The sequence below is a fragment of the Colias philodice genome, chromosome 25 (genome assembly GCF_061535455.1).
Source record: "Colias philodice isolate Cphi_HAF_F1 chromosome 25, ilColPhil1 Martin Lab GWU primary, whole genome shotgun sequence".
Taxonomy (NCBI): Eukaryota; Metazoa; Arthropoda; class Insecta; order Lepidoptera; family Pieridae; genus Colias; species Colias philodice.
Window position 1 is genome coordinate 98,101 of NC_143110.1, and position 27,673 is coordinate 125,773.

Below are 27,673 nucleotides of genomic sequence, written 5' to 3' on the forward strand. Positions count from 1 at the left end.
AGAGCCGGCTGCACGCCCGAAAAAACATGACTCATGCGGCGTTACCTCGCTCTGAGGCGTTCCAGTGCAAGCGAGAGCGCGGAATGAGCGACAAAGAAGGACAACCGTTGTCACGTTAAACTATCGTCACTCGTCAGTAAACCGACTTTACAGACAACCAATTTTTTTTTGTTGTAGAATCCATTTATCTTACTTTAAAACTGATAAATTATATGTAATTTTCTAAATTTTTGTAAATATTGTGTATGGGAAATAAAACAAAACGGGAACTATATTTTCTATCACCAAAATTTATATTTGTCATCAAGTTGTATCACCTAATAAATAGATCTATCACCACGAAATATTTTCGTTCTCAGATAAACAAAAATTGTTCCCAGGTATGAATTATCAAATTAATGTTAATATATGTGTAAAATAAGAGATCGATAACCAATAACATTATATTGCATTACATGAATATAAACTTCGTTCTTATAATAACAGTTTTGTTACTTAAATAATAGCTCTGTGCTCAGAATGGTATCTGTCACCAAATAAATCGATTATCGATCCCTGACTGCGACTCCTTTTTATTTGATATTTTGTCACCAATACAGTACCTAGTAACATTTTATTTCGTTCATATATTAAATTAATAGTATTCGTTACCAATTTAATACATCAATTTATAATTTTAATGAAAATGGTGATAGCTTAAATGATACCCAAACAAAACCCGTCAAGAGGACTAAAATCTGTCTAAAAGTGGTCTAAAATCTAAAATCGTGATCTCCATCTACCGTCGTCGATTGTGTTAATGTGTGCGCGAGTCACTCAAGTTCAGCTAGCTCTTGAAGTCCTCTTATCAATTGTTTATTACGGTGGGTTTACATTGCATATATAATCTTTTCGAACGCACTATGACCAAGGAAAAATGCGTCTGTTTACCATAAAATAATTTGACATAGTGGGGGTAGATAGGCATATTTACTCAACAACGAAATGAATGACTTTCTAATATCTTAGCTTTCTATCATCGTCATTGATAACAGCGCCATCTATTTTCGAATGATTTTTTTCTGATTGATTTTATAGATTAGATTATTTAACTCAAACTCAAACATTTATTTATTCAATTAGACTTCTTCTCGAAGCACTTTTGAATCGTCATTACATATTTTTAATATTTACCACCGATTCGGAAAACAGTAGGTATCTATGGAGAAGAACCGGCAAGAAACTCCATAGTTGCTTTTTTTAATCATGTCAGTATTACAATTTAATTTTACAAAATACATAATATGTAACATCATAATATATTATCATAATAATATGCCAAAGAGCTGTCCTGTGGTTTTTACGCGACAAGCCTGTATGGGTTTTCATCGTCCATTACTGTAATAGTGTGGTAATTAATAGGCTCTCTGAACTAGTACATTTTTTTTATAAGTTTTAAATTTAGAACTACTAAACTCTTTAAAACTATAACTACAGTCGCAGTCGTAAAAAAATAAAGAAGAAGCAATAAACAGTAATAAAACTGAATATGAGATAATAATTTAGCACCTTAGTTAGGTAGTTAAGTACTTAATTATTATCTTTTCATTTTTCATTTCATACTTGATTAGATACCATAGATAGCGCAATGTTATGGACTGATAAGAAATTGATATTAGTAGAAGGTAATAATATTAAGTAACCATTTTAAAAACACCCTAATATTCATTGTGGTTGGCAACTCAATAAGTACCTTATTGTGTAAAATATTTTATACTTAGTTGCGATGCAATGCGTTGGCAATACACGTGTTAGTGAAACGTGTTGTTTAAATACATCATAACTACAAAGTAATTACCTGCACGATACATGGAACAATCATTGACTGAGACTCGACTGACCGGCTCGCTGTACAAGCCGCTGTACCGGACTACAAGAGCTAGCTGAACTTGAGTGACTCGCGCACACATTAACACAATCGACGACGCGACCGTTGATGGAGATCACGATTTTAGATTTTAGACAGATTTTAGTCCTATATTTAAAGTTTTTTGGTACCTGCAAAAGTTACGGAATATTTGCCTGTGCACACTTAACTATTACACCCTGTATTATATCCCACCAAAAACATAAATGTAAAAATTGGAGCCAAGTTCAATCGTTCACTTAATTTGCCGAAAAAAGAAATGAGATCTAAATGTGTGCCAAGTTCTGTAGACAGTCCAGAAATTTATTTACAAAGATGTATTAAGTTCTTAGGTGAACTGAAAACTCAATTGTTTTATTTTCCCTTAGAGAACAACGTTTATTCCAAAACATGACTTTTAATTTGAATATTATAATTATTTTCACAAAGCAAACAACTAATGACCTATTGAACCTCATAATTTTACTTGGCTAGTTTTTAGAACCTCACAAAATATAAACAGTATGTAAAACTAAAACTAGCCTCATTTCGACCTTCGACGAAGCCTTCTTCCATTATACTGAAATTAAAACTAAACTAAACACTCATAAATAAAGAATAAAAAAAGACGTGTGGCACTCGGGGACTGCCGCGGTAAAGCTATTGCATATAGCATGCCTTCAAGCCCCACCTCCGAGCCCGTCGGAGTGGGGAGCGTGAGGTTTTTTCGTTACGGAATTTCTCGATTCGGTCCCCGCGCTCAAGGCCCGCGATAGAAGCTATGCAATAGCTTAATAAATATGAATATGTAAAATTATATAACTACCTAATTATTATTTTTAACTGTATGAGCAATATTTTTATAACAGTTTTCTTTTATTTTACGTTTAATAACAGTTTTGAATAAAGAAATCATACAATCGAAGTAATCTACCCTAGCGCTACTAGCGCGAGTGAGTGTGATGACGTCGAGGCGCATCGAATCCACAGATGTTTCGTGCAAAAATATGTAAACTTCAATAATCTATATCTCAGTCATTTATTGATGAATTCCAAAATTTTTTTCAGCCATTGATTAGTTTCGATCTATATTTTAACACTATTATGGTGAATGTAATATTTTCAGCATGTGTAAACTTTTCCATTTTTACCTAGTTAAGTACTTACAAATTAATTAATGTCATTGAAAAAAAAATTTAATTCAGATAAATTCACTGTTTTCTGATTTTTTCGTTTGTACACACCATGTACACACACTATTACCTAGTTGATTACAAAATTTGAACTTTCTAGGTCATCTGGAAGTCGCCGAGGGGGTCGCGGAAGAATTCCAACCAATACCCGCGGCCCCATCATTAAAGCGGCTCGACGGAACACAGTGGGGTTTTAGTCGGTAGGAATCCGACATAACCCACGGCTCCTTCCCCGGGGGCAGTGGGTATCTTTGGAAGATTTCCCCACTATAAAAAAAAAAAAAAAGGTCATCTGGAAGTGGGTTAGGTTTTGTATATATCTATGAGTTCAGTCAGTCTTAAAAAATGCGATTTTTGGATATTACGCAACTGTTTAATCTGTATCTTTTTTCTTTCATAATATAACTTTGCACACTAACACCTCTTTCCTTTGGCCTTCCTCTTGTTCTGCATCCATCAACATTCATATCCATCACTTTCTTAGTCATATGCGTGTCATCTATCCTCACCACATGTCCATACCAAGACAGACAATTCCCTTTAAATCTTTCTGTAATAAGACCAGTTTAAATTTTCTTTTATATATTCATTCCTTACATCATCCATTCTTGTCACCCCACACATCCCTATCAACATTCTCATCTTCGCTAAATGCAATCGTTTTTCTTCCATCTTCTTCACTGCCCAGCTTTCCAATCCATACAGTACGACAAGTCTAATCAAGGATTTATATATATATTCCCTGTAACTAACTTTAAGGGCATACGTAAGTTGCAATTAGTTCCAGCGAACTGTCGCTGCTTTATTTAGCCTGTTTTGATCGGATGCTTAACGTTTTTCTTTAATTATGGCAACAATAAAAACCAAAATAATTTTGCAATAAAGAACCAACCCACAAAAGTGTTTTTTTGCAAGACAGAACCGGGCTTTTCAAGGATTATTTTGTTAAAATTTAATAAATATCCATGTATCTGGTATCCCTAGATAGGATTCAATAATATGATACATACGCCCAACAACTATTTTTCTCCAAATTTAACAACGCATACTTTTTGCAAACTCTTTTCACAAAAACCTCATTTTCTCGAAATTGATCCGGTGTGGGTTAGTCCCTGTTTGCATAAATAGGTCCATTTATGAAATTTAAGGTTCTTGTTTATGTGTCTTGGGGTCCTCTTTATATGTACCAAATTTGGTTTGTTTAAGTTAAATAGTTTTAGAGTTATAAGGGGGTGAAAAGTGGCTCCAAATGGTTCGTGTAAAATTACACACGGCTGCTGCTCGCCAGTTCTCTTCGCTTGAACTCGGCTTGACACGCTGCCGCGTGTCTAGATATCTCCTGAAGGATATCATATATTTGTCTGAGATTTTTACTGCAGTTAATGATATACTTTAAAGCATAAATAAATAAATTATAAAACTCGCGTTTTGCTCTTCTAGTCCCCTTGAAAAATTTTCAAATAAAATAACACCTTACTTAATTGTTTGAAATGCTGTATAACTGAACTGAACTCTTTCATTTGATGTTTATGTTTTGACACACAATGGGCACATAAAATAGTACAGTTGTAAATTATAATGATTAAATTTAGTTGTAAAATGAAACTGGGCAGTCTGTTTCTGTATTTATATTGAGTATTTTTGTTTGTAAATGACCAGGAATGAAAAAAGAAAAATAAAATACCGGAACTATTAAAACTTCATTTATTAATCTTTGTCATCAAAGTCGAACGACTCTCTCGGTTTCGGGAGGAAGTCTAGGCGAGCATCGCCTGCTCGTGCAGCAGCAGCTTGGCGAGCGTGTGGCGCGCGCCCAGGTTCAGCCGCGAGAAGTTGGCGTCGCGCTCGCGCTGCAGGCAGGCGAGCCGCGCGCGGGCCGGTGCGGGGCCGCGCGGGGCCGGCTCGGGGCCGCGCGGGGCGCACGGCGCGGCGGGCGGCGGCCGCAGCAGCGCGGGGTCGGGCGCGCGCAGGCAGCGCAGCGGCGCGGCCGCCAGCACATCGGCCGGCGCCGCGCCGTCCGCGCCGCCCGCCGCCAGCCACTTCTCGCGCGCCCGCTCGAGGTCGGCGCGGTGCACGGCCAGCGCGGCGGCGCGCGGCGCGAAGCGGCCGGTGCCGCGCGCGGGCCGGCTGCCGTCCGGCTCCACGAAGTGCGGGTGCGAGAAGTGCGCGAACCGCGCGAACCCGCTCGCCAGGAACCACTGCTCGCCCGCGATCGTGTTCATGCGCACCTGCGGAACGATTTACTAACTTTAAATATAGAAAATATTTATTTTAAGAGAGAATAATTTAAAACGCCACATATCCGGTGAAATAAAAAAGTGCCTTTTCCTAATTTTAACAAGAGAATAAAGAAAAAAAATTAGCCTGAAGATCAATGTATGTGTGACGTCATTTCACATTTGGCGCTGACTACATTTTTATGGTACGGCCAGACGCGTGGCAAGCAGCTCGGGAAGTAGCCCGTGCGCTCACGGTACAAACAAATAAACAACATATTTACAGTACTACAAAATTAATAATGCACATGCAAATCTTCGCTAATTGTCGTATTTCCGAAAACACTCGAATCATTGAATCGTAAGAGCCCTAAACAATGCACTTGCATTTTACACCTTGTTCAAAAGAAATAGAAGTCAATTCACGGTCGTACACAATCAAAAACAAATCGGGCGGTAGGTGACGGTAGCAGCTGTCAGTCAAAAAACTGACAAGTAAATTATTAAAAAAACAAAATACCCGACTGCACACTAAAAAAAGAGTGATTGAAATGAATCTAATGATACCGCATACATATTTTTTTAAAGGGAAATTTAGAAAAAATATTATTATGTCTTTATCCCGTGGGACTTTTAGGATAAAATGTATCCTATGACACTCCCGTAATCAAGACAAATCTAACGATACCTCATACATCAAAATCCATCAAGCCGTTTAGGCTACAGGTGGTCACAAAGGAAAAGACATACATACATACTTACATACACTCGAAAAACATTACCCTCCTTCTTTGGCAGTCGGGTAAAAAATCCGTCAGTCGTCTTTAAATATTGGTGATGACTGCACGTGTTCTCTCTGTGTGGAATTATATAGAGCTGCTATTACATACCCTTCTTGGTTTTGTTTTTAAAGGTGAATTGAATTAATCGATGAAATGATTTACACAGGTGATGGCAGTAGGAAAAGAGAAAATGAAGAAGAGCATAATGAAAGTTCTGATGTACATATCTAAAATGTCAGAAATAAAGATAATCCCTGATTTTTATTGTTTTACTCCATAATACACGGGTATCACCAGAAGGAAGATACCCGGTCCTTTGGGAGGCTTACGTGGGGACACAAGTCCAACACGCAGAGGCCCTTTAGAGAATTTTAATGTGTTGTTATTATTATTTTTTGTAAATGTCATAATATTGAAGAATGATCAGTACTTTAAATACTTTTGAGCTGAGATTTTAATGATTAGATTTATATGGTTTAAATGTAAACCTGTGTTTGAAAACAATGTTTTATACAATATAAATGTTGTGTTATTTTAACCTTCTTTTCTTCCATCATTACACCAGCGTCAGTAAGACACTTTAAAAGTACTATAAAATTTTCCAAGTAAATCAATCCAACAAAGATATATTCGCAATCGTGAGGTTACAAGGAATTATCGAAACAAAATCGTCACTTACAAATCAATATTAATCTCTTTTTGCACAAAACATAATTTTACTAAATTATGCATGAAGAAAATGCATTTAACCACTCTATATAAATATCATCTTCGGACGCTCCGGGAATATGACAGTTGCCGAACAGTGACGAAGATTTCTATGCGCATTATTACTTTTGGAGTACTGTACATGCTTGTATTCGTTGAATGTCACTTTGAACGCAAGCATCTGAACCCAACATTAGAATGTGATTTTTAAACCGAAAAGATAAATGAGAACCTAAAAATTTTAAAAAATTGCTATAAATATCACAAAACAAAAGGCCCGATTGATTTGATATTTAGCTTCGTGACGTAACTAGTTATGTAACGATACTACTCGGTACTATACTTGCGATAAATCGATCGAAGTTTAAAGTATAGAGTATTTTAACGATTTTAAGGGGAAGCTCCCTAAATTTTATGTGAATTTGCATTAATATTCTGAAACAGGCACACATACAATCAAAATGGAACTTTAGTATATGATTTATTGGGTCTTTTTCTTTCGATGTACAAGACAGATACGTAATTGTAACATTTTCGCTCGATTCATTTTTTATTCAAAAATTATGCCTTTTTTAAGGATTATTACATTTTTTTAAAGATTTACTTGGACTTTATGTCTAAAATAAATGTTAACAGTAAGAAAATAGAGTTTACTATCGAATCCCAAGATATTTTTTCTCTAGATCAATTATTACTTTAGTTATAAACGAAATAAGAATTGAGACTTACTTTTCGAGCTCGAACGCGATCAAAGAGCGCACGCGATATTCAACTTTATTACGGCTGTATTAGCGTCTAGTACCGTAACCGGTCTCTCAGTGCCAGAAATGAGACAGGGAGCCTCCTCTTAATATATTGTAAAGTACATTGGATCAAAGTTCTGATTGAAAATAAACTTAAACTTTGACATTGTAGATGCTTACTTTGAAATGATATAATGTTGCGAAAGGTCAATTTTCTTTTATTTATTGAGGTCATGAACTGTCAAAACGGGCCTTTTATTTGATGATAAAAGGCATATATGTACATATATGTACAATAAATAAAACGTATAAGTATAATAAATAATACTATGGTTATCGGGATCGGACAACGAAACGGCTCGACGATGGGGGCGTATAAAATATAACAAATAACGTTAAGTTAAATAGGAACGCATCCCGCTCCACTGGAACGTGGCACTCACCCTATTCAAGAAGTCCTCGGTGAACTCGGCGTCGGGCGGCAGCAGCAGGATGAGCGTGTCCTTGGCCAGTCTCGCGGCCGCCAGCCACAGCGCGGCGCGCTCGGCCTCGTCCCAGCGGGCCTCCCCCTGCCCCTCGCCCTCCCCCGCGTGCCCCTCCCCCGCGCTCGCCTCCAGCAGCTCGGCGCGGTGGCGGCGGGCGAGCGCGCGCACGGCGTCGCGCAGCGCGGTGACGTCAGCGGTGACGTCAGCGCCGCGCGTCACCAGCACCACCACCAGCGCCGTGTTCGCGTCGCGCTGCACGCACACCGTCTCGTAGCGACGCAGGAAACCCTGCCCGGATATAATATTGTATTTCCGTTTAAAAATAAATGTGCAACGCGTGCACGTTACCGTAAAAGAAATGTGTGTACGAGCAAACACGTACAAAGTGCACCAAGGCGCTGAATTTGCATTCGATATGTGACCCAAATTATTTCCAACATTTTATATTTTACAATTATATTAAATCAATTCATCGCCGACGGTCACTGAGAGCACTCGCATGACTCACTCATTATATAGTTATTATAGTTTCCGTTTATTACAAGTTTTTATATTTAAATAATTCTTTTATTTCATTTAATATAAATTTATCATACACATGTACGGATAGCCCGTACAGTGTTATATAAAAACGATCACTTCGATTATAATTGAAGCGATAATAATTCTTCACGCTGCAGCTGCGTAAATGTAGAATATAATATTTTTAATTAGTGTAGGATATGATTTTTGGCATACATAATAGTAATGGTGTATTGTAATCACTACAACTAATTTCTTTTTGTTTTTTTGCTTTTATTAATGTATTGTGTCTTACTGTTTGCCAAATAAACGTATTTTCTTTCTTTCTAGTTAAAAAATGAAACTATGGGTCCGTTTATGTATTTTGATCGTGTAAGTATATGACTGTTTATTTCTAAAATAAATAAAAAAAATATTTAAATTCATTCAAATGATAGCGAGTCGAATACGCAATAGATGTAGGAAGACACTCATAATACGATCGACGATTCGAAGTGATACTGACCAGTGCGAGGGCGGCGTCGGTGTGCGGCACGGGCAGCAGCAGCGTGACGCGGCCCGTCTCGGTGACGTAGCGCGCGGGCGCCAGGCGCGCGGCGCCCAGCGGCCGCACCGCCTCGAGCTGGCGCAGCTCGGCGCCGCTCGCACCCCGCGCGCCCCGCCCGCCCCGCACCGCCAGCAGCACGCGGTAGCGCAGCGCGTGCGGCGGCTCCCAGCACCACGCGCCCTCCACCAGCCGCGCCTCGCTCGCGCCCCACCGGTGCTTCGCCCACGCCACGCTCTCCTCCAGTATCATCTGACGCACGCAATGTTAAGTTACGCCGTAACCGATATTATACATGAGTTTACAATTACATAAAACTTTTATAAAATATAAAATAAGTAGTTTCTAAAATAAATGAGAATATTTTTAAAAAATCAGCAAAGAATACGCAATAATGAGTATGTTCGAATTAACTCGACCCGCAAGCTTTATCATAGACGTGTCTGCGTTTTAAGTTCGCATTAAAATGATATAATAAGTACACAGAACAGTAAAAACAAATAGAAGTGCTATAATGTCATAATTAGTATGAAAACCAGTATCGCCAAAACCACACATTTAAACCGATAGTTATACAGTACACTACAAGTAAACTATGCCTTTGATTGGACAGCTTAATTTGAGTAAAAACAGACTTAGGTTATAAATTCAGCATTTCAATATGTACCCTAACGCACCATGTTACGGTTTATTTTAGTATAACATCCCTAGGTATATTAGCTGGTTTGTTTCTCATTGCTCAGAAATTCCAAATTCGAAAACATTCAGCTATTCCACAACAGAGGGCGTTAGTTTTCGATAGATATAACTTTGAACCTCAACACATAGAGATAAGGTTGAAATTTGTGTCACTCCACATTAATGACATTAACTTGATATTACATATTTACCTGATGCTATGCCCTAAGGGAGGTCAGCCTTGTTATCGATAATAATTCACAAATAAATATTTTTTTGTGCATTTTTTTTCTTTCTATAATATGAGTATAGTATAATGTGTCACATTTTGGAGTATGTTTATTACTACTAAGTACGTCTTCATATTATTATTATTAAATAAAAAACGGAATAGAATAGTATAAATCTATATTTACAAAATACAAACAGAAAATATGCATTATTTTAAATCTTGGAACTGCCATAGGTTTGATGTATCGGTGGCCTTTGTAAGACTGCTTAGTACTGTTCGGCATCCAGTTAACTCGTCACGTTGCATTTATCCATTTCTCTTTTAAATTAGCCTCTTTGGGAAATCTATAAATCCCACCAAAAACATAAATGTAAAAATTGGAGCCGAGTTCAATCGTTGACTTAATTTGCCAAAAAAAGAAATGAGATCTAAATGTGTGCCAAGTTCTGTAGTCAGTCCAGAAATTTATTTACAAAGATGTATTAAGTTCTTAGGTGAACTGAAAACTCAATTGTTTTATTTTGCCTTAGAGAACAACGTTTATTCCAAAATATGACTTTTTTAATTTGAATAATATAATTATTTTCACATTGGTTAGGTTTTGTATATATCTATGAGTCAGTCAGTCTTAAAAATTGTGATATTTGGATATTAATATCTACGCAACTGTTTAATCTGTATTTATGAAATTTAAGGTTCTTGTTTATCTTGAGGTCTTCTTTATATGTACCAAATTTGGTTTGTTTAAGTTAAATAGTTTTAGAGTTATAAGCGGCGGCTTGACACGCTGCCGCGTGTCTAGATAAATTGGACAAATGAAAGGAAAAATAAAATTTAATATTTATAATGTTTGTCTTTTCTAAAGTATTGATTCTGTCGATATGCGCCACAAGCATCACTAAACCGACATTCGTTTGTTTATTGCAATAATATTCCAGAAAATCTTGTTTGCTGTTCAATCTATAATAGTACTAATTTCTTACGAATTAAGGTTCATTTTGACTAGATATTTGTATACAATTTTGACAAATTACGACAAGCGAAGTTATAACATAAAATATATGTAAAATAAATAAAAATAAGACTTACCGATGCACGATGGTATGAAATGCCTCTTTGCTGATATTATTTCGTCTGCTATCTAAATATTTTTGCACTCTAATACCGAACATTACGTCCAAATTAATGAATAAATATGGAAAAAAGGTTTGACAGCTGACAACTGACTCGAATATTTTTCTGCGCACAACTGAGAGCAAGTAAGGTGATCTTACCTCACTAGTGACACGTGGGCCACGCCCACATCACACTTCTATTTGTTTTTACTGTTCTGTGAATAAGTATGTATCTGTAGTAAAATTTCAAAATTAAAATTCCTTCATTGCACCAAATAATAATAAAAATAAATAAACAACAAGAAATATCAGTTACATCGACGGCCTGTCGGTAGGCGCTGGCGAGCGGCTCGGCGGCGTGCAGGTCGTCCGGCAGGAACGCGTGCGAGCCGTTGAACCGCGTCCAGCGGAGCGCGTCGAACCTGCACACCACGGTGCACTTAGCGGGCAACCACTGTAGCCTTACATTATGTGGTGTATCGTTACATTATGTAGTGTATCCTTACATAATGTAGTGTATCGTTACATTATGTAGTGTATCCTTACATTATGTAGTGTATCCTTACATTATGTAGTGTATCCTTACATTATGTAGTGTATCGTTACGTTAAAATATTTAGAGAAGCAGGTGTGCATGAACAGAGATGTAAAAAAAAAAAAATGTGGAATACCCGTTGACGTATAATTATATCAGCAACCATTTAGTTTTAAATTTTGCAATAATGTGTGCGTATTTAAATACATAGATAGTAATCATTTTTCTGAATCGAAAATCTTAAAAATAATAAAGTTACAAATTGCATTCATAAAACCTTGTGCTTTTGTACCATGCCCTGCGTTTGTATGTGTGCGTGTGTAGCATGCACTGTGCGTGTGTAGCATGCACTGTGTGTGTGTAGCATGCACTGTGCGTGTGTAGCATGCACTGTGTGCGCACCGCGTGGGCGGGAGGGCGGCGAGGCCGGCGTCGTGGCGCAGCGCGGGCGGCCACGTGGCGTTGCGGAAGCCGCGCGGGTGCCGCCGCGAGCTGCGCGCCGCCGCGCCGCGCGACACGCGGATCTCCGTGCGGACGTTCTCCAGGTGCACCTGGAACATACATTTTACATATTACTACATTTTACACCTTATATAAAGTATATTCAAACGTGAAAAAGTTGCGGTGAATGTCCTTGGCCGATTTATTAATTTTAGTTTTAGCCATGTTTTTTTTAAGTTGTGAACGAACAACATTTTTTTACAATTATTAAAAATGATCCATTTATTAATTCTCCGAAAAGTAAATGCTATAACAATAACCCGTGAGACGTATGCGTGTATCTGGTAGAAGTGTTCGGGCAGCGCGAGCGGCGCGGCGGTGACGGCGCGGGCCAGCGCGGGCGTCAGGCCCGACGCGCCGTCCGACAGACGAACCGACACGTACTCCTCGCCCTACAGTTATAATTCTTATTAATATTTACATAAAATTATCACACATCTAAACAACACACAACTATCAACAGTCTCTCAAAGAATTGAATAGTTTGTAAACCAATGACATTATAAATAAATTCGATCTTAAAAAATGGCACAGTTACACACAAGATTGAATGTCAAATGATGGCATGCTTCAATTATTGTGAGTGAATATATTTAATAGTAGTAGTAGTTTAGTATTTAATGTTAATTCAATGGAACAAAACGTTGTTGCAAATTTGGAGATGTATATAGCGAGACCTGCAAGCGGTCGGTGCAGGGCAGGTGCTTGGCGTGCAGCACGCAGCGGCCGAGGTTCTCGTGGTGGTGCGCCGAGTACGAGTTGCGCACGCACCAGTCCAGCTCGCCGTGCACCGCGCGCAGCACCGAGTTCGACAGCAGGATGCCACCCTCTGTCAACGCAATATTATTATATACCTATATATATTATATTTCTTTTGTAATTTGGTAACAATGCACTTTTCGCATTTTAAATTATTGTTTTCTAGGTCAAGAAGTTTTCAAGTCACAAATATTGAAAAACAAAATTATAATTATAATAAAATTTAAGTAATATTATGTTAAGTATCAGATTAAATAAAATAAAATAAAAAAGCCTTTATTTCTCTATTCACAATATAATCTTACATGCTAAACAATATGGTAACATTAACTTATTTTAATATATGTACTACACTATAGTTGGACTTATAAATATAAAATGAATTATACAATTATAGATTTAGTGATTGTAATATATATTAATGTAAACATTAGAGAACCCCTTTAAGCAAGGGTGAAGGCCTCCTCCAGACTGTTCCAGTGGTCTCTATTTTTCGCTTGTGCCATCCACTTTTCGCCAGTTATTTTTGTTATGTCGTCCGCCCAGCGATATAGGGGTCTGCCGTGCTTTCTTTTGCCTTTCGGACCAGGCCAAGATGTAAGGCGTATAGTCCAACGGTCGTCCTTCATTCTTGCTATGTGGCCAGCCCAGCTCCATTTCAGCTTAAGTGCGTATGATAGGGCATCCTTAAATTTTGTTTTGTCTCTTATAGTGGTGTGACGTATTTTTTGACATTTGCGTATTTTAAGAATGCTCCTTTCCATACTGCGCTGACAAGATGTTAATTTGTTTTTGACTCGTCGGGTGAATTTCCATGTTTGACATCCATATGTGAGTAGAGGGAGCAAACATGAATCCATAACCTTCTTCTTGAGTTTCAAGGGAAATTTGCCTTTTAGGATTTCCTTGAAACTCCAGTATCTTTTCCATGAGCTGTTTACCCTTCTCTCTATTTCTCGTTCATTGTTTGATTTGTCGAATGATATTTGTTTTCCAAGGTATATGAAAGATTCAACGTATTCTATAGGTGTACTGGCTAGCTTGATGGGAACGATACAGTGGTTTGTCATGATTTTTGTTTTGCTCATGTTGATGTCGAGGCCAACTCTTTTGCTAGACACGTAGAGCTCTGATAACATTTTGTCCAAGTCCTTTGCGTTGTTAGCAATTATTACAATATCATCTGCAAACCTTAGATGGCTAATGTAATTTTGTTGAATCTTGATTCCCATTTTTTCCCATTTAAGTTTGCTTATGATCGCTTCCAGTACAGCTGTGAATAATCGTGGAGACAGTGGATCACCTTGCCTAACGCCTCTTTTAATTGGGAAGATAGGTCCTGGTTTTTCAAGCATTATCTGACCAAAGCTGTTTTTATATAAATACTTTAATGTATTTATGTACTTAATTTCGACATTTTGTGCCTGTAGAGTTTCCCAAATTGCGTCATGCGTTATAGTATCGAACGCTTTCTGGTAGTCGATAAAAGCTAGATAAAGTGGCGCCTGGAATTCCTGGTGCTTTTCAATGAGTTGTTCGACCGAGTGGATGTGGTCCATAGTTGAGAAGCTTCTGCGGAACCCCGCTTGTTCTATTGGCTGAAAACTGTCTAATGTTTTGCTGACTCGTTTTTCCACTATCGATGAGAACAACTTGAAAAGGGTTGGTAGTAGACTTATTGGTCGATAATTGTTTATTAGAGTAGGGTCTCCTTTTTTATATAAAAGAATTATTTTACATTCTGACCATTGGTGGGGGGTTATGGATGAATTAATTATTAAATTAAAAAGTAGTGACAAAGGTTTTGCTAGCAGATCGTCGGCGTTTTTTATAGCTTCATTTGAAATTCCATCAGCACCTGGGCTTTTATCTATTTTAAGCCTTTTTATCGCGCATTTTATTTCGGACTCGGTTATAGGTTCTACATCTTGAGAGTTGCACGGAGAGTTCGTATGAATGGAAGTTATATTATGACGATTGGCTGAGTCGTATAAGTTCTTGTAGAATGAAGTTGCTGTGTCTAAAATGTCGTTTCGGTTGTATGAAAGAGTAGGATTAGATGAATTCGTTTGTAGGCTCTCTATCCACGATTTGTGGATACTTAGTTGTTTGAAGGCCTTTTTGAGGCTTCCCGTAGTATTCAGGTACTTTTCAATAACAGAACCGCGATGTGTTTTGTAATCCCTACGTATATATTTACTACCCAACTTGTACAGTGCTTTTAGCTCGTTTTTGATGGATCTCGTTTTTGGTTTAATTTTTTGTAGCTCGCGTCTTCGATCAAGTAGTTTTCTAGTATGTTCCGAAATAATGTGTTTTTTATTGAAGTTAGATCGATATTTGGCTGCGTTTTTTAAGCTTGTTTGTATGGCATATATAATTTTATTGTAGTAATCTTGGACAGTGAAGTTGTTTCCAGTATTAATTAGTTCATTTTGAAAGGATTCTAATGATTTTAAGTATTCTTTTATTTCAATTTCTGTTGTAAGCGGCTGTTTGAGCGCATTGGTGTACTTTCTTCTGATAGGTTTAGGTTTCTGTATAGTAAATGATGCTCTTAGGAATCTGTGGTCTGATGGGAAAGAGACATTTATTATTTCTATATTTTGTACTCGGTTTGGCATATTAGACAATATGAAGTCTACTTCATTCTTGGTGTTTCCGTCAGGAGAGCGCCATGTCCATCGATGGCTGTCTTTTTTATTAAAAAATGTGTTTAGTATATGAAGTTTGTTTTCGTATGCGTATTCAATGAGTCTTTCACCTCTGATATTTCTTTCTCCATAGCCATATTTCCTCATAATTAAGTTTTCATCAGGCCTAGGCTGGCCTATCTTAGCATTAAAGTCGCCCATGAGTATAATGTTCTTTCTGCAAAGGGTTAGAGCCTTGTCTAGAGTGCCGTAGAAAAGAGCTAGTTCGGAGTCATCAGCTGCGGTGGTTGGTGCGTAGGCTTGAATTATACTTATTTGTAAGTCGCGAAAGTTTATGTTTAGAAGGGTTACTCTTTCTGATAGGCCTATAAAACTTTCTATATTGTTTTTTAGATGCTTCTTTACAAGGAAGCCAACCCCGTATAAACCAGAAGTTTCACCAATAAAATGAAATATGTTATTTTCATATTCTTGTATTGAATTACCAACACGTCTCACTTCAGATAAACCAATTATATCGTACTTAGTATTCTTTAGAGCGTCTAATAGCTCTATTAATCGATGCTGTGTTGATAAAGTTCGTATGTTGAAGGTTCCGATGTATAATATATTAGAATTTAGAGTATGCTTACAATGAATTAAATTATTGTCTGGAGGGTTTTGGTCTACGTCTCCCACGGGGACCGGCCGGGTTGGGAGAGTCTTATCTTTATTTAGTATTAGTTGGTTTTTGTTGTTAATATTGTTTTGTCGCTCGGTGGTAATCGCGGTCGAGATTGGGAGTTGCATTGGTTGCTATTCTATGGTGCTTTGGTTTTGGCCCGGGCTTTTCCTTGGTTGTGGGGTCCGTTTTATGTAGGATGACATGGATGCGGAGGGTGTCGATCTTATGTTTGTAGAAGTTTTATTTTTGTTAGGAACGGCGTTCGGTGAAAGGGCAAATTTTGATTTTTTCTTTGTTTGGTTGCGGTCGTCCGTCCCTGTGAGTATAGAGTTAGAGCTTGAAAGCTCTGGAGGGCTCGTAGAAAGTGCTCTTTTCTGGTTAGGGTTCGAGCTTTCATTTATGATTAATCGGTCGTATTTTAAAATGGCTTTATTACCCTTCTCTCTTTGTTCTTTTAATTGTGGAATTAATTCCTTTCGAGTTTCCAAAACTTTACGCGAAAAATCCTCTTTTATGTAAGATCCTGATCCGTTTAGAGCTGATCGACGTTGCAAAATTGCTAGTTTTTTTCCATAGGTAGTGAGGGTTAATCTGATGGGCCGCGCCCTTGTACTCTTTCTCCCAATTCTCCCAACAAACTGAAAATCGCGCTTTTCGCAGTCCAGCTCCAACTTGAAATTTATAATTTGTAGCACTAGGTCTTCCAGTTCGGAATAGCTTTTTTCTTCTTCAGATATTCCAAAAAATATGAGATTATTTTGTCTTAATTTCCTATCAATATTCTCTATCATCTTTTCATGCTCCTCTTGTTTATTCTGTATTTTTTCTATATTTTGAACTAAGTTTTCAAGCTTGGTGTCTAAGTTTTCATTGATTGTTTTAGTTATATTGTCCTCGGCTTGCTTCAGACTAATATTTATATCTTGCTGTATTTGCAAACGCAACGAGTTCAACAATACACTTAAAGTTTCAGAATCTGACATTTTTAACTTGCTTAAATTTATAACAGCGCCCTCTATTGGTTGTATGCTGATCCTTGTATTTAATCGATTTGATCAATTTAGTAGTAATTCTTGGATAGTTGATTAGATGGCGCTTTTCAAAGTAGCCTTATTAGGTCGGTAAAATAGAATAATGGTATCGTCGGTAATGCAGTTTGTTTACGATTACAGCTGTTTGAAGATCGTTACAACGTTTGAATAATTACCGTCCTTTTTTACTAATGTGGATGTGATGTTTCTTTTTTCTTCTGAGATTTCTTTGACTTGGTGGTTTATAATAGCAAGTGTATTAATATTACTCACAGTTTTATGTAGATTCGTGGTTTTATTGCTGTATTATTGACTTTGCGCCGGTTTGTTGTGAAGCGGTTGAACAGCTGATCGAAGTTCTGATTTTGGAACTGCTTGTATAAAAATGCAGTTATTTATTCTGTATCAGTTAGCTGTATGTTGGTACGTATTCAGACACACTATTTACTTCGTTTAAATACAATAACAATATTTTTAGATATTAAATTTTACGGAGCTGTATTAAGAGTCAACTAGTGCCTTTAGCGCCACCTAGCGAGACTCTCGAGAAGTATCAGATTATAAAATAATAAATATAGAATAATTCTCTATCTCTAGAATAATAGCTTTTTTATGAAATGAAAATTTATTCATTACTAGCTGTGCCCGCGACTTCGTCCGCGTGGAATAGTGACTGCATAGTAGTTATTACTTAACTTTTATTGAATAAACACGTAACTACTACCATAAATAATTAAAAAAAACTTTTATTAAAATTTATAACTAAACTGAGCTAAAAAAATAAATGTCTAATTAATTTTCTACGTAAATTTTATTTTAAATTATGTAATATTATTTTTTAGGCACCAGGAGGGAAAGGAGAAAATTTATTTTCCTTCCTTCCTTGTATAGACGTTTTTGACAATATATTGTGCAGCAAATGAGTGCCGAGACAAACGTCAAAACGCAAAGGAATAGAATCCGCTATCGATACTAATTGACATAAGCGTACTGATGATGTTTTGCTAAAGATTTGTTCACCCTACCAACGACGACGACGATCACGAACAAAATTTTCATCCAGTCGCAATTTAATAAAATTGTGCAAAACACATCATACGCTTATGACAATTAAGCGCGTCACACACGGTGAAGATACTATAATATTTTATATTACAGTATCTTAAGGTATCCGATATCAGCGTTCTAACCATCATTTTTCTTTTTGTCATTGCGTACCCGAAATTTTGTGGGTCATTTGTAACAGGATGGCGGTTCTACAGGGGTCTTAGTACGCAATGACAAAAAGAAAAATGATGGTCAGAACGCTGATACCGGATACCTTAAGATACTGTAATATAAAATATTACAGTATCTTAAGATAAAATATTATAGTATCTTCACCGTGTGTGACGCACTTTAGTATCGTAGTCGGTAGCGGATTCCTTCTATTCCTTTGCGTGTTGACGTTTGTCTAAGCGCTCATCTTTCCTGTCTGGCGCATGTAGTAACTAAACCGTTTAGACTGTGCAATAAAAAATAAATTAAAAAAAACCCAACGCAACGAAGAAAAGTGCATAGAAAAAGGAATAAATAATTTCACAAACTTCCCGAAGATCTTTAAAAATAAATACCATTTTAAATATTTATAATAAAAAACAAAGTCGTCGGGGCTGCCATACCACCAATTTTAAAGAAGGTCGGGAAGTTTGTAAAATTATTTATTCCTTTTCCTTCATTGCGTTGGGTTTTTTTTTTTTATTTTTAAACTTCGGTTTCTTATTTTCATGTAATATTTTCAAGTGAGCGAGACCTACCTTTACCTCCATAATACATTCCTACATCATATTGATATCTATAAGTTTGTTGCTCCTTGACATCTTTTAAGTTGGGCCGTAACCGTGCACAAATTGTAATGGACCACAGTGGCAAAAGAAGTGGTGTATTTAATAAAAAAATTGCTAAGCGCCGCGCCAGGCCTATGTGGCTTTGAGTAGAATTCAAAATTTCCAGGGTGTCACTATCCTCTCGCTCCCATATCCCCCTCTTCTTTCACAGACTTTCAACCTTTCCATCCCTAGTAAATGGCAGAACCGATTTTGATCTAAACCATATTATCTAATTGTACCTATATGTACATTGTACACGACATATCCTGTCGTTTGATGCTCCATTTGGTTTATTTATCTAACCACTGTCACCCCTAAAGTGTAATAAACGGATGAACCGATTTCGATAAAACATTACTAATTGTAATTCACACGTTGCTCTTTCATATTTTGATATGCCACTTGATATATTATTTGACTACATTCGATTATTGTTCATTCCCACTTTTACCGCTGTAATCTAATAAATGGAAAAACCGATTTGGATAAAAATAGAACTATAACAGCTGTACTTCACCCGTTAAGCACTTTCATTTGATATGTCACTTAGGTATACTTGACAACAATAGTTTCTTTCATTCCAACTTTTACCCATATATAGGTATAGTAAATGGATGAACCGATTTTGATTAAATATGTTCAATTATACTTTACACGTCATGCCCTTTCATTTCATATGTCACTTGAGTCAAAATTCATTTTTTTATTACCTACAACTTTTATACCGTATATCAAATAAATGGATGAACCGATTTTGATAAAATTTGACTTATTGTTACTGATAGGTCGTTCACTTTTCATTTTATATATCACTAAAGTATATTCGATAACTTTAGTTATTTTCATTCCTACTTTTACCTCTATAAGTATACCTAGGTATAATAAATGGATTAACCTATTTTGATACAGTTTATCTAAGAACCAGCGTCGGAAAATATCCTGCCTAACAAAAAAACCGCATCTAATTACCTGCTAGCGAGCTACGGTGGCACAAACAGATACACACACAGACACACATAGCGGCCAAACACTGATCACCCATCTTTTTGCGTCGGGCGGGGGTTAAAAATATTATAATACGACATAATTTAAAGGACATTTTATGTAGAAAATTCACCTAAAAATAAGCATAATTTTAAGCTTACCCCCCCACCCCCGCCCCACCCTTGGGGACTTTCGATATGATCACCTGGACATTTTATAGAAATGACTGTAGCGTATAAAAGATAACTTACGTTTTATCGTACACTGTATAATAGTACCAAATGTTCGCCGTAAATACTTAAATGGTCATAACTTTTTTATTTATAAACCGATTGACATGAAATAAACACTAAATGTTAAATGAAGATTACCACAATATATTAGTGAAAACCGCATTTAAATCGGATAAGCCGTTTCTGAGATTAGCGTGTTCAAACATACAGACAAACAGACAAACGGACAAACGGACAAACAGACAAACAGACAAAAAAAATTTTAACGATAGTTTTGGGTTTGGGATCGATTTAGTAATAACCCCTGCTAATTTTTTTTTACATATTTTCATTGTACAGACACCACTTTTCTAGAATTTTATTATATGTATTGATATTGATGATGATTGATGATGATGATATGCATTCTTATCTATTCAACATCTACAATTTTCTCTCAACATCTAAACTCATTGAAAAAAAAACACCTATCATTAGTTTTAGATACTTTATAACTTACCTAACGTACAATAATGTGTATCATCTTCAGCCACTGTTCCCATGTAAACATCCTGACTAACGCTGATCCTTGATACAAGCTCATTCAAACGCCTGGCATTCACATATGAAGTATCTGATACTAGAAAGAAGAAGTCATATTCCTCCAAATAGTTATCAGCAAGATATTTTAGTGCGTGGAAAGGTTTCAACATCTCTCTTGTATCAGTGAAGCCTACGACATTGGCTTTGCCTGACGCTGCCTGCAGAGCACTGGCTGTTATAAAGAACCTCAGCGCAGGCTGCAGTTGTGATGCTGTCTTATTTAAAGCAGCTGCACGGGTTTCTAATGCCGATTCAGAACTGAGTGCACCTGTAAGTTTATACATAAATATTTTATATGAATAGGTAGCGATTTAATTATCAGTTACAGTTAGGGTCAATGCACTTGAAACACAAAGTTCCTTTGTTTGTTATGTAACAACAAACATATCAATGAATAAGCATGAGTTTCTACTGAAAAAATAAAAATTGTGTACTTATACCTGCCAGCAAGCGGCCCCGAATGCCGAGCTCAGTGCTGTAGTACCGCGGGCGCTGCACGCTCCGGCCCGGCTGGCCCGCGGACCGCAGCGGCTTCTCTTCTCTGTGCGGCTCGTAGTCATCAGCCACCGGCTCCGCCCTCACACTCTCTGCTACACACGCTTCCATATCCTCCTCCAAGGGCACCATCGCGAGGGCCATCCATAGTCCCAGCGCTAACCCCACAAGAAAGTAAGAATTGTGCTTCACTTGCGATACCACGTAACGGGACAACATTGCGATTTTTATATTTATCTTATAGATGATGCATTTGTTATATGGATAGTGGTCATCGGATAAATATTTTAACAACACACTTCCGTTGTATTCTTTTTATAGTATGCAACAGTATGCAATGTTATTCCACAATTATTCCACATATGATCTGTCAGACTGTCAAGTGTCAACGCGACAACGGACATCACGTAGAGGGAGAATGGATCGGCACAGTATTACCATTATTTCCTACAGTAGTGCGACGAATGTACTTGTGCAGAGAAACGGAGGGGAACTGGCGGGGGTCGGGCGACGCGGGCCGCGTAAAGCAAACACGCTTAGTTTGCTTTACCTAGCGCGAAAGGATGACGCAGTCGTATTTTTTGTGTAATAATTTTATTATACATAGGTACTTACATATTCTATTATGGCGCGCACAAACTGTTCGGTTTACGGATGTAAATCTACATTGAAATCCCAGAAGGAAACAATATTTCAGAAAGATTCTATTAATTGTATCTGTTGAATTAAAATCAAATCTATGTATATATGTTGTCCTCATTATTTTCTAATCAGATTGTACATCCCAATGCGAATGCATTACTTAGTTAAATGTTATAATATACAATTAAGAACATCCAAAAATAAAGTGTCCACGTAAATAATATTTAGCAGTGCAATATCTGTAATTATATATTTATGAACAAATAATTACATCAGATTTAATAATCGCCATTATTTTGAATGTACATATGAATAAAGATTTCATCATAATATTAATAATCACAATTGTTTTATTTCCCATTTGTTGCAACCCTAGCGTATTTTCGTGTGGCAGCGTCATTACCTACGCTGGCGGCGGCATCGCGCGACATCAAAGGCGATTCCTTACTGTAGGAAATAATGGTAATACTGTGGGATCGGACTTGTCAAAATCTAATGTCATAGTTTGACATTTCACAGCTGTTTACATTTCAAACAGTTGCAAATATTAAAAAATAATAAAAATAAAGCAGTATGGTATTATGGGTATTATCTGTGGGTATTATAATAACCTCAGAGCAATAAAATTGCTCTGAGATAATAACTGTGATGAAACCACAGACGACTCGGAGCAATTTAATTGCTCCGAGACAGATGAAAATATGCAATACCGGTAAAACCTGCTAGCTTTGCCAACGGTTGCAGACTTTGCCATAGCCAACTTCTGAGGGAAAAAGTGTAGTCACATCTTAATATCAGTTTTTTGTAATGTATGCATGCCTGTATAGTAAAATTTATGAGTTAAATGGCACCACCGAATGAGATGTGGCAACGCAGCTTGTTTTTGAGATGTCATTTTCGGCGGTTACTTTTTTCGAATGTTGGCGGTATGAAACTTAGTGCTCCGGAACTTTTACAAAAACAAACGGGAAAAGCATTGCCTACGTAAGTATTTTTTTGATATTATGTTAACATAATGTTCTTTAGCTAAATAAAAGCTGATTTGCTGTGCTACAAGCTACCTTTACTTCGCAATTGGTATTGGTAAATTCAACAACCCCAATCACAACGTCTGTGATGGTGACTTTGCCATGTTTTGTTGGAGGTTAGGGCTGCCACAAAATTTCTGATGAATATTTTAATTAAACTGTTATTGTAAGTACCTACTGACTGGTGAAAAAAAAATATAAATAGTTAGGTAGCCAGGTATGAAATACACAGTGCATGTGCTTAAATGAAGGTTGTTTTACAAAAGGTAGGTATTTATTTATTTAATTATTTATTGCACACACAAAAGAAATAGAGACACATAAAGTACAGCTAATAGGAAATAATGTGTACAAACGGATTTTAAAACTTGATTGGATTGGTTCCTATCAAGTTTAAAATAACAACAATTTTTATATTCAATCAAGATCATATAAATAAGAATTTGTCATTGTTTAAATCTTTTAGGAATGTCGTGTAATGTGTGATATTAAAAAAAAAGTTAGTTTAATGAATACTATTTTTTTTTGTTTTATTATGTAAAACAATTCAAAGTTAAGAAACTAACTAGAAGTAATTGATTATGTTTTTTTTTTTACTTTTACTAAAATAATTGTTCCTACTACGAAAACATTTTTATTTGACAACCCTAACTCTAACTTCTTCTTATATAGGAAATATTTTGGAAAGGTTGGTGAATTTGCCACCTTCTTAGAGAGTTAAATTACCAGTGCTAAATAATATAAAGTTTTTACTTTATTTTACGGGATATAGGAAGAGTGCAAATATATATTACTTTTTAACCTCATAAACTCCAAAAATTTCATTTTTTCTTTCATATGGCAAATTTACCAGAAGTGACAGCTAACTTTGCCATAATTGTTTTTATGCTTAAAATATTATAATTTACAAAAATGAAATAGATATTTAGTAATAATGTAAATTTTCATGAAATTTACTACGTCTAGGTGCAGGTTACTCATTACGTTTTCATACAATTATATTTTTTTAAAGCGAATCGAACTTTTTGACACAATATGAAAAAGTGGCAAAGTAAGCAGGTTTCACGGTACATATTAATATTATTAAGAATATTATTATGTGATTATTTATCTATGAATACGTAAAATTATATTATCTAATTATATAGATTTAAGCCTTACGGTACTTAATATTTATCAAAGAACTTGAGTACCTATTGCTAATCATTACCCATGGCCATGTCACATTAAAACGAAAAAACACACTTTCGCATTTATAATAATACTAGAGGTCCGCCCCGGCTTCGCCCGTGGTACATATTTCGCAATAAAAGGTAGCCTATGTCCTTTCTCGGGTATCAAAATATCTCCATACCAAATTACATGCAAATTGGTTCAGAAGTTTAGGCGTGATTGAGTAACAGACAGACAGACAGAGTTACTTTCGCATTTATAATATTAGTATGGATTATAATCGATAATATTATCTTATATATAAAATTTTCGTGTCACAATGTTAGTCTGCATACTCCTCCGAAACGGGTGGACCGATTCTCATGAAATTTTCTGTGCATATATCGGGTAAGTCTGAGATTCGGCCAACATCTATTTTTCATATGTACCACGGGCGAAGCCGGGGCGGACCGCTAGTCTTATATATAAAATTCTCGTGTCACAATGTTAGTCTGCATACTCCTCCGAAACGGGTGGACCGATTCTCATGAAATTTTCTGTGCATATCGGGTAAGTCTGAGAATCGGCCAACATCTATTTTTCATAATATGTACCACGGGCGAAGCCGGGGCGGACCGCTAGTAATTTATAATATTAAGAGTAGGTATACTCTTAATAGTATCGGTGGTAAATGTTAAAAATACTATGTAATGACGATTCGAAAGTGCTACTAAATAGTAGCACAGTATTACCATTATTTCCTACAGTAAGGAATCGCCTTTGATGTCGCGCGATGCCGCCGCCAGCGTAGGTAATGACGCTGCCACACGAAAATACGCTAGGGTTGCAACAAATGGGAAATAAAACAATTGTGATTATTAATATTATGATGAAATCTTTATTCATATGTACATTCAAAATAATGGCGATTATTAAATCTGATGTAATTATTTGTTCATAAATATATAATTACAGATATTGCACTGCTAAATATTATTTACGTGGACACTTTATTTTTGGATGTTCTTAATTGTATATTATAACATTTAACTAAGTAATGCATTCGCATTGGGATGTACAATCTGATTAGAAAATAATGAGGACAACATATATACATAGATTTGATTTTAATTCAACAGATACAATTAATAGAATCTTTCTGAAATATTGTTTCCTTCTGGGATTTCAATGTAGATTTACATCCGTAAACCGAACAGTTTGTGCGCGCCATAATAGAATATGTAAGTACCTATGTATAATAAAATTATTACACAAAAAATACGACTGCGTCATCCTTTCGCGCTAGGTAAAGCAAACTAAGCGTGTTTGCTTTACGCGGCCCGCGTCGCCCGACCCCCGCCAGTTCCCCTCCGTTTCTCTGCACAAGTACATTCGTCGCACTACTGTAGGAAATAATGGTAATACTGTGATAGTAGTCTAATTGAATAAATGAATGTTTGAGTTTTGAGTTTTTTTTTTTTAATTATAATATTATCGATTCGAAAAAGGATAAAAGATTTAATTGATTGGTACATCCTGTATTGATGCATCATTTATTATAACAAAATACTTTTACGTAATTAATGATCTAAGGTGCCTTGGCATAAGTATTCGTATTCAGCGCTTTTACACACATTTGATTTTTTTTTCGTTATTTTTATTTTCATCGTTACCTAACTAAGTAAGTATATAATTTACAAATGGAATGATAAATAAATCTTCAATTAACTTTACTTAGATATAATGCAATTGCACGCCTCATAAGCGAAGCGTTGAGGTGGGTACTACTGTCACTTCGCGCAAAACATCTGATTTTTCAAACTTATTTACTTACCTACTTTTAACGTAGGTAGGTATTACTAAATTAGATTTATCAGTTGCGAAATAATATAAAGATAAAGGAAAATTAACAATAAAGTCGTAAGTACTTATCTTCCTCATCTGGGGAAAACGTGGCATCGATATATTTTACCTACTCCCACCTACTACGCAGTAATGTTTCTGTCCCATTGCTTTGCATATTATATTACTTACCTGTGTTACTTACTTTAGATTATCGCATCGATATTAGGTATAATAAATATTAAGTATCTTGGATAATTAATTCTTTTCCTCTACTATGTGTTTTGTTATAAATGCAGTTCAAACCTAGATTAAAACAATAAATAGAATATAATTCTAGAAAAATTGAATTAGACATCCTGAAGATGGGTGACCCCTAGAACACTTTAATAGTAGCTGAACGCTAGTTTAGGTTAGGTATTCACTATTAATAATCCATGGTTTAGAAAATATTTAGAATATCATTCAGACGAAGCCTACTAGTTTTTATTCTGTGATGAAGCTTAAAATAAATATTGACCAAAAGGACCCAATGCCGAGGCCCGATTTCGAGTGTATAATATAATGTAATAATATAGAGATATTAATAATATGTAAAAATGATCGCGTGAACAGTTACACCGATATCGAAAATTATTTTTATTTCTTATTTTGATGTGTTCATTTGTGTTCGTTATTTGTCCGGCTTGCGGAAAAGGGCGAAAATTTAACTTTTATTTAAACTTCACGGGTTTGACAACTTCCGCGAAGACATGAGAACGTCTTTACCACAGTATTACAATGTGTCTGTACTCTGTCGGGACGCTAGTTTGAAATTTAATCCACTAGCAGTCCCCCATGCTTCGCCTGTGGTAAGAACATAATATTTTCGCCGAAGTTTGTAAAATTTACATGCCCAACGGCATAACGGTGAAAGAATTTTTGAAGTCAGTCCAGTGATTCCTGAGAATAGCGCGTTCAAACATACAACGATTTTATGTTTTTAGTACTTATGTTTAGACAAACAGTTCCCTATGTATAAGAGATCCATTTAGAACTAGAAAATGAAAAAAAAATAGAAAAATATACGCGTCTTATAGTCGTGCAAAAACTATTTAAAATATGTTAAATGTGCTCAGCCATCAACCTACACAGATGAATGGAAAATCTCCAAACGCGTAATTTGTGAGACGGTATCGTAAGGCTAAATAATAAATATATTTTTTCAAAATTAGAAATTTAAAGCATTAATAATTACTTATGAAAAAATAAATTAATATGCTAGTAAGGAAAATTTGGGAACAGTTTTCGGAAATAGAGTAACGTAACGTAGGATACGTTACAAGCTTCAGCGAATGTCAAATTGTAAACATAGGTAAAAAATATAATTTGGAAAATCCAAAAGTGCACGCCTCATAATTTTTTTTTAATAAATATTTATTAAGACGATACACAAAAAAAAATCCACTGCTTGGCGGGCGGAGTCTAATAGCTCGCTATCGCGAACGCCGGTGTGCGCGAAGTCATTCTTGCATACTCGCCGCGCTGCCGCTGGCCGACTCGGGACAAACATGTATGGAGTCGTCATACAGTTATAATATTGTTATACATTTATTCAATT

General features: G+C 36.3%; 1 protein-coding gene across 1 annotated transcript; it reads right to left on the minus strand.

The window, feature by feature from the left end:
• Positions 1-4,768: 4,768 nt before the first annotated feature.
• Chpf (Chondroitin polymerizing factor) lies at positions 4,769-21,810 on the minus strand. Its single transcript, XM_089710973.1, has 9 exons — positions 21,355-21,810; positions 20,832-21,182; positions 12,817-12,968; positions 12,400-12,531; positions 12,041-12,189; positions 11,420-11,525; positions 9,040-9,330; positions 7,971-8,300; positions 4,769-5,306 (listed from the first exon to the last, which is right to left on the minus strand). Exons 1-9 carry the CDS (start codon positions 21,626-21,628, stop codon positions 4,836-4,838), a joined length of 2,256 nt encoding a protein of 751 aa, XP_089567099.1. The 5' UTR covers positions 21,629-21,810; the 3' UTR covers positions 4,769-4,835.
• Between the last annotated feature and the right edge of the window lie 5,863 nt (positions 21,811-27,673).

What these genes read in the sequence shown, in the direction of transcription:
- Chpf (XM_089710973.1), bottom strand. Translation starts at nt 21,628, where the DNA reads ATGTTGTCCCGTTACGTGGTATCGCAAGTGAAGCACAATTCTTACTTT. An exon ending in TACACATTATTGTACGTTAG is followed by an intron (nt 12,969 to 20,831) that starts GTAAGTTATAAA and finishes TTGCGTTGACAG; the next exon opens with AGGGTGGCATCCTGCTGTCG. An exon ending in TACACGCATACGTCTCACGG is followed by an intron (nt 12,190 to 12,399) that starts GTTATTGTTATA and finishes TGTATGTTCCAG; the next exon opens with GTGCACCTGGAGAACGTCCG.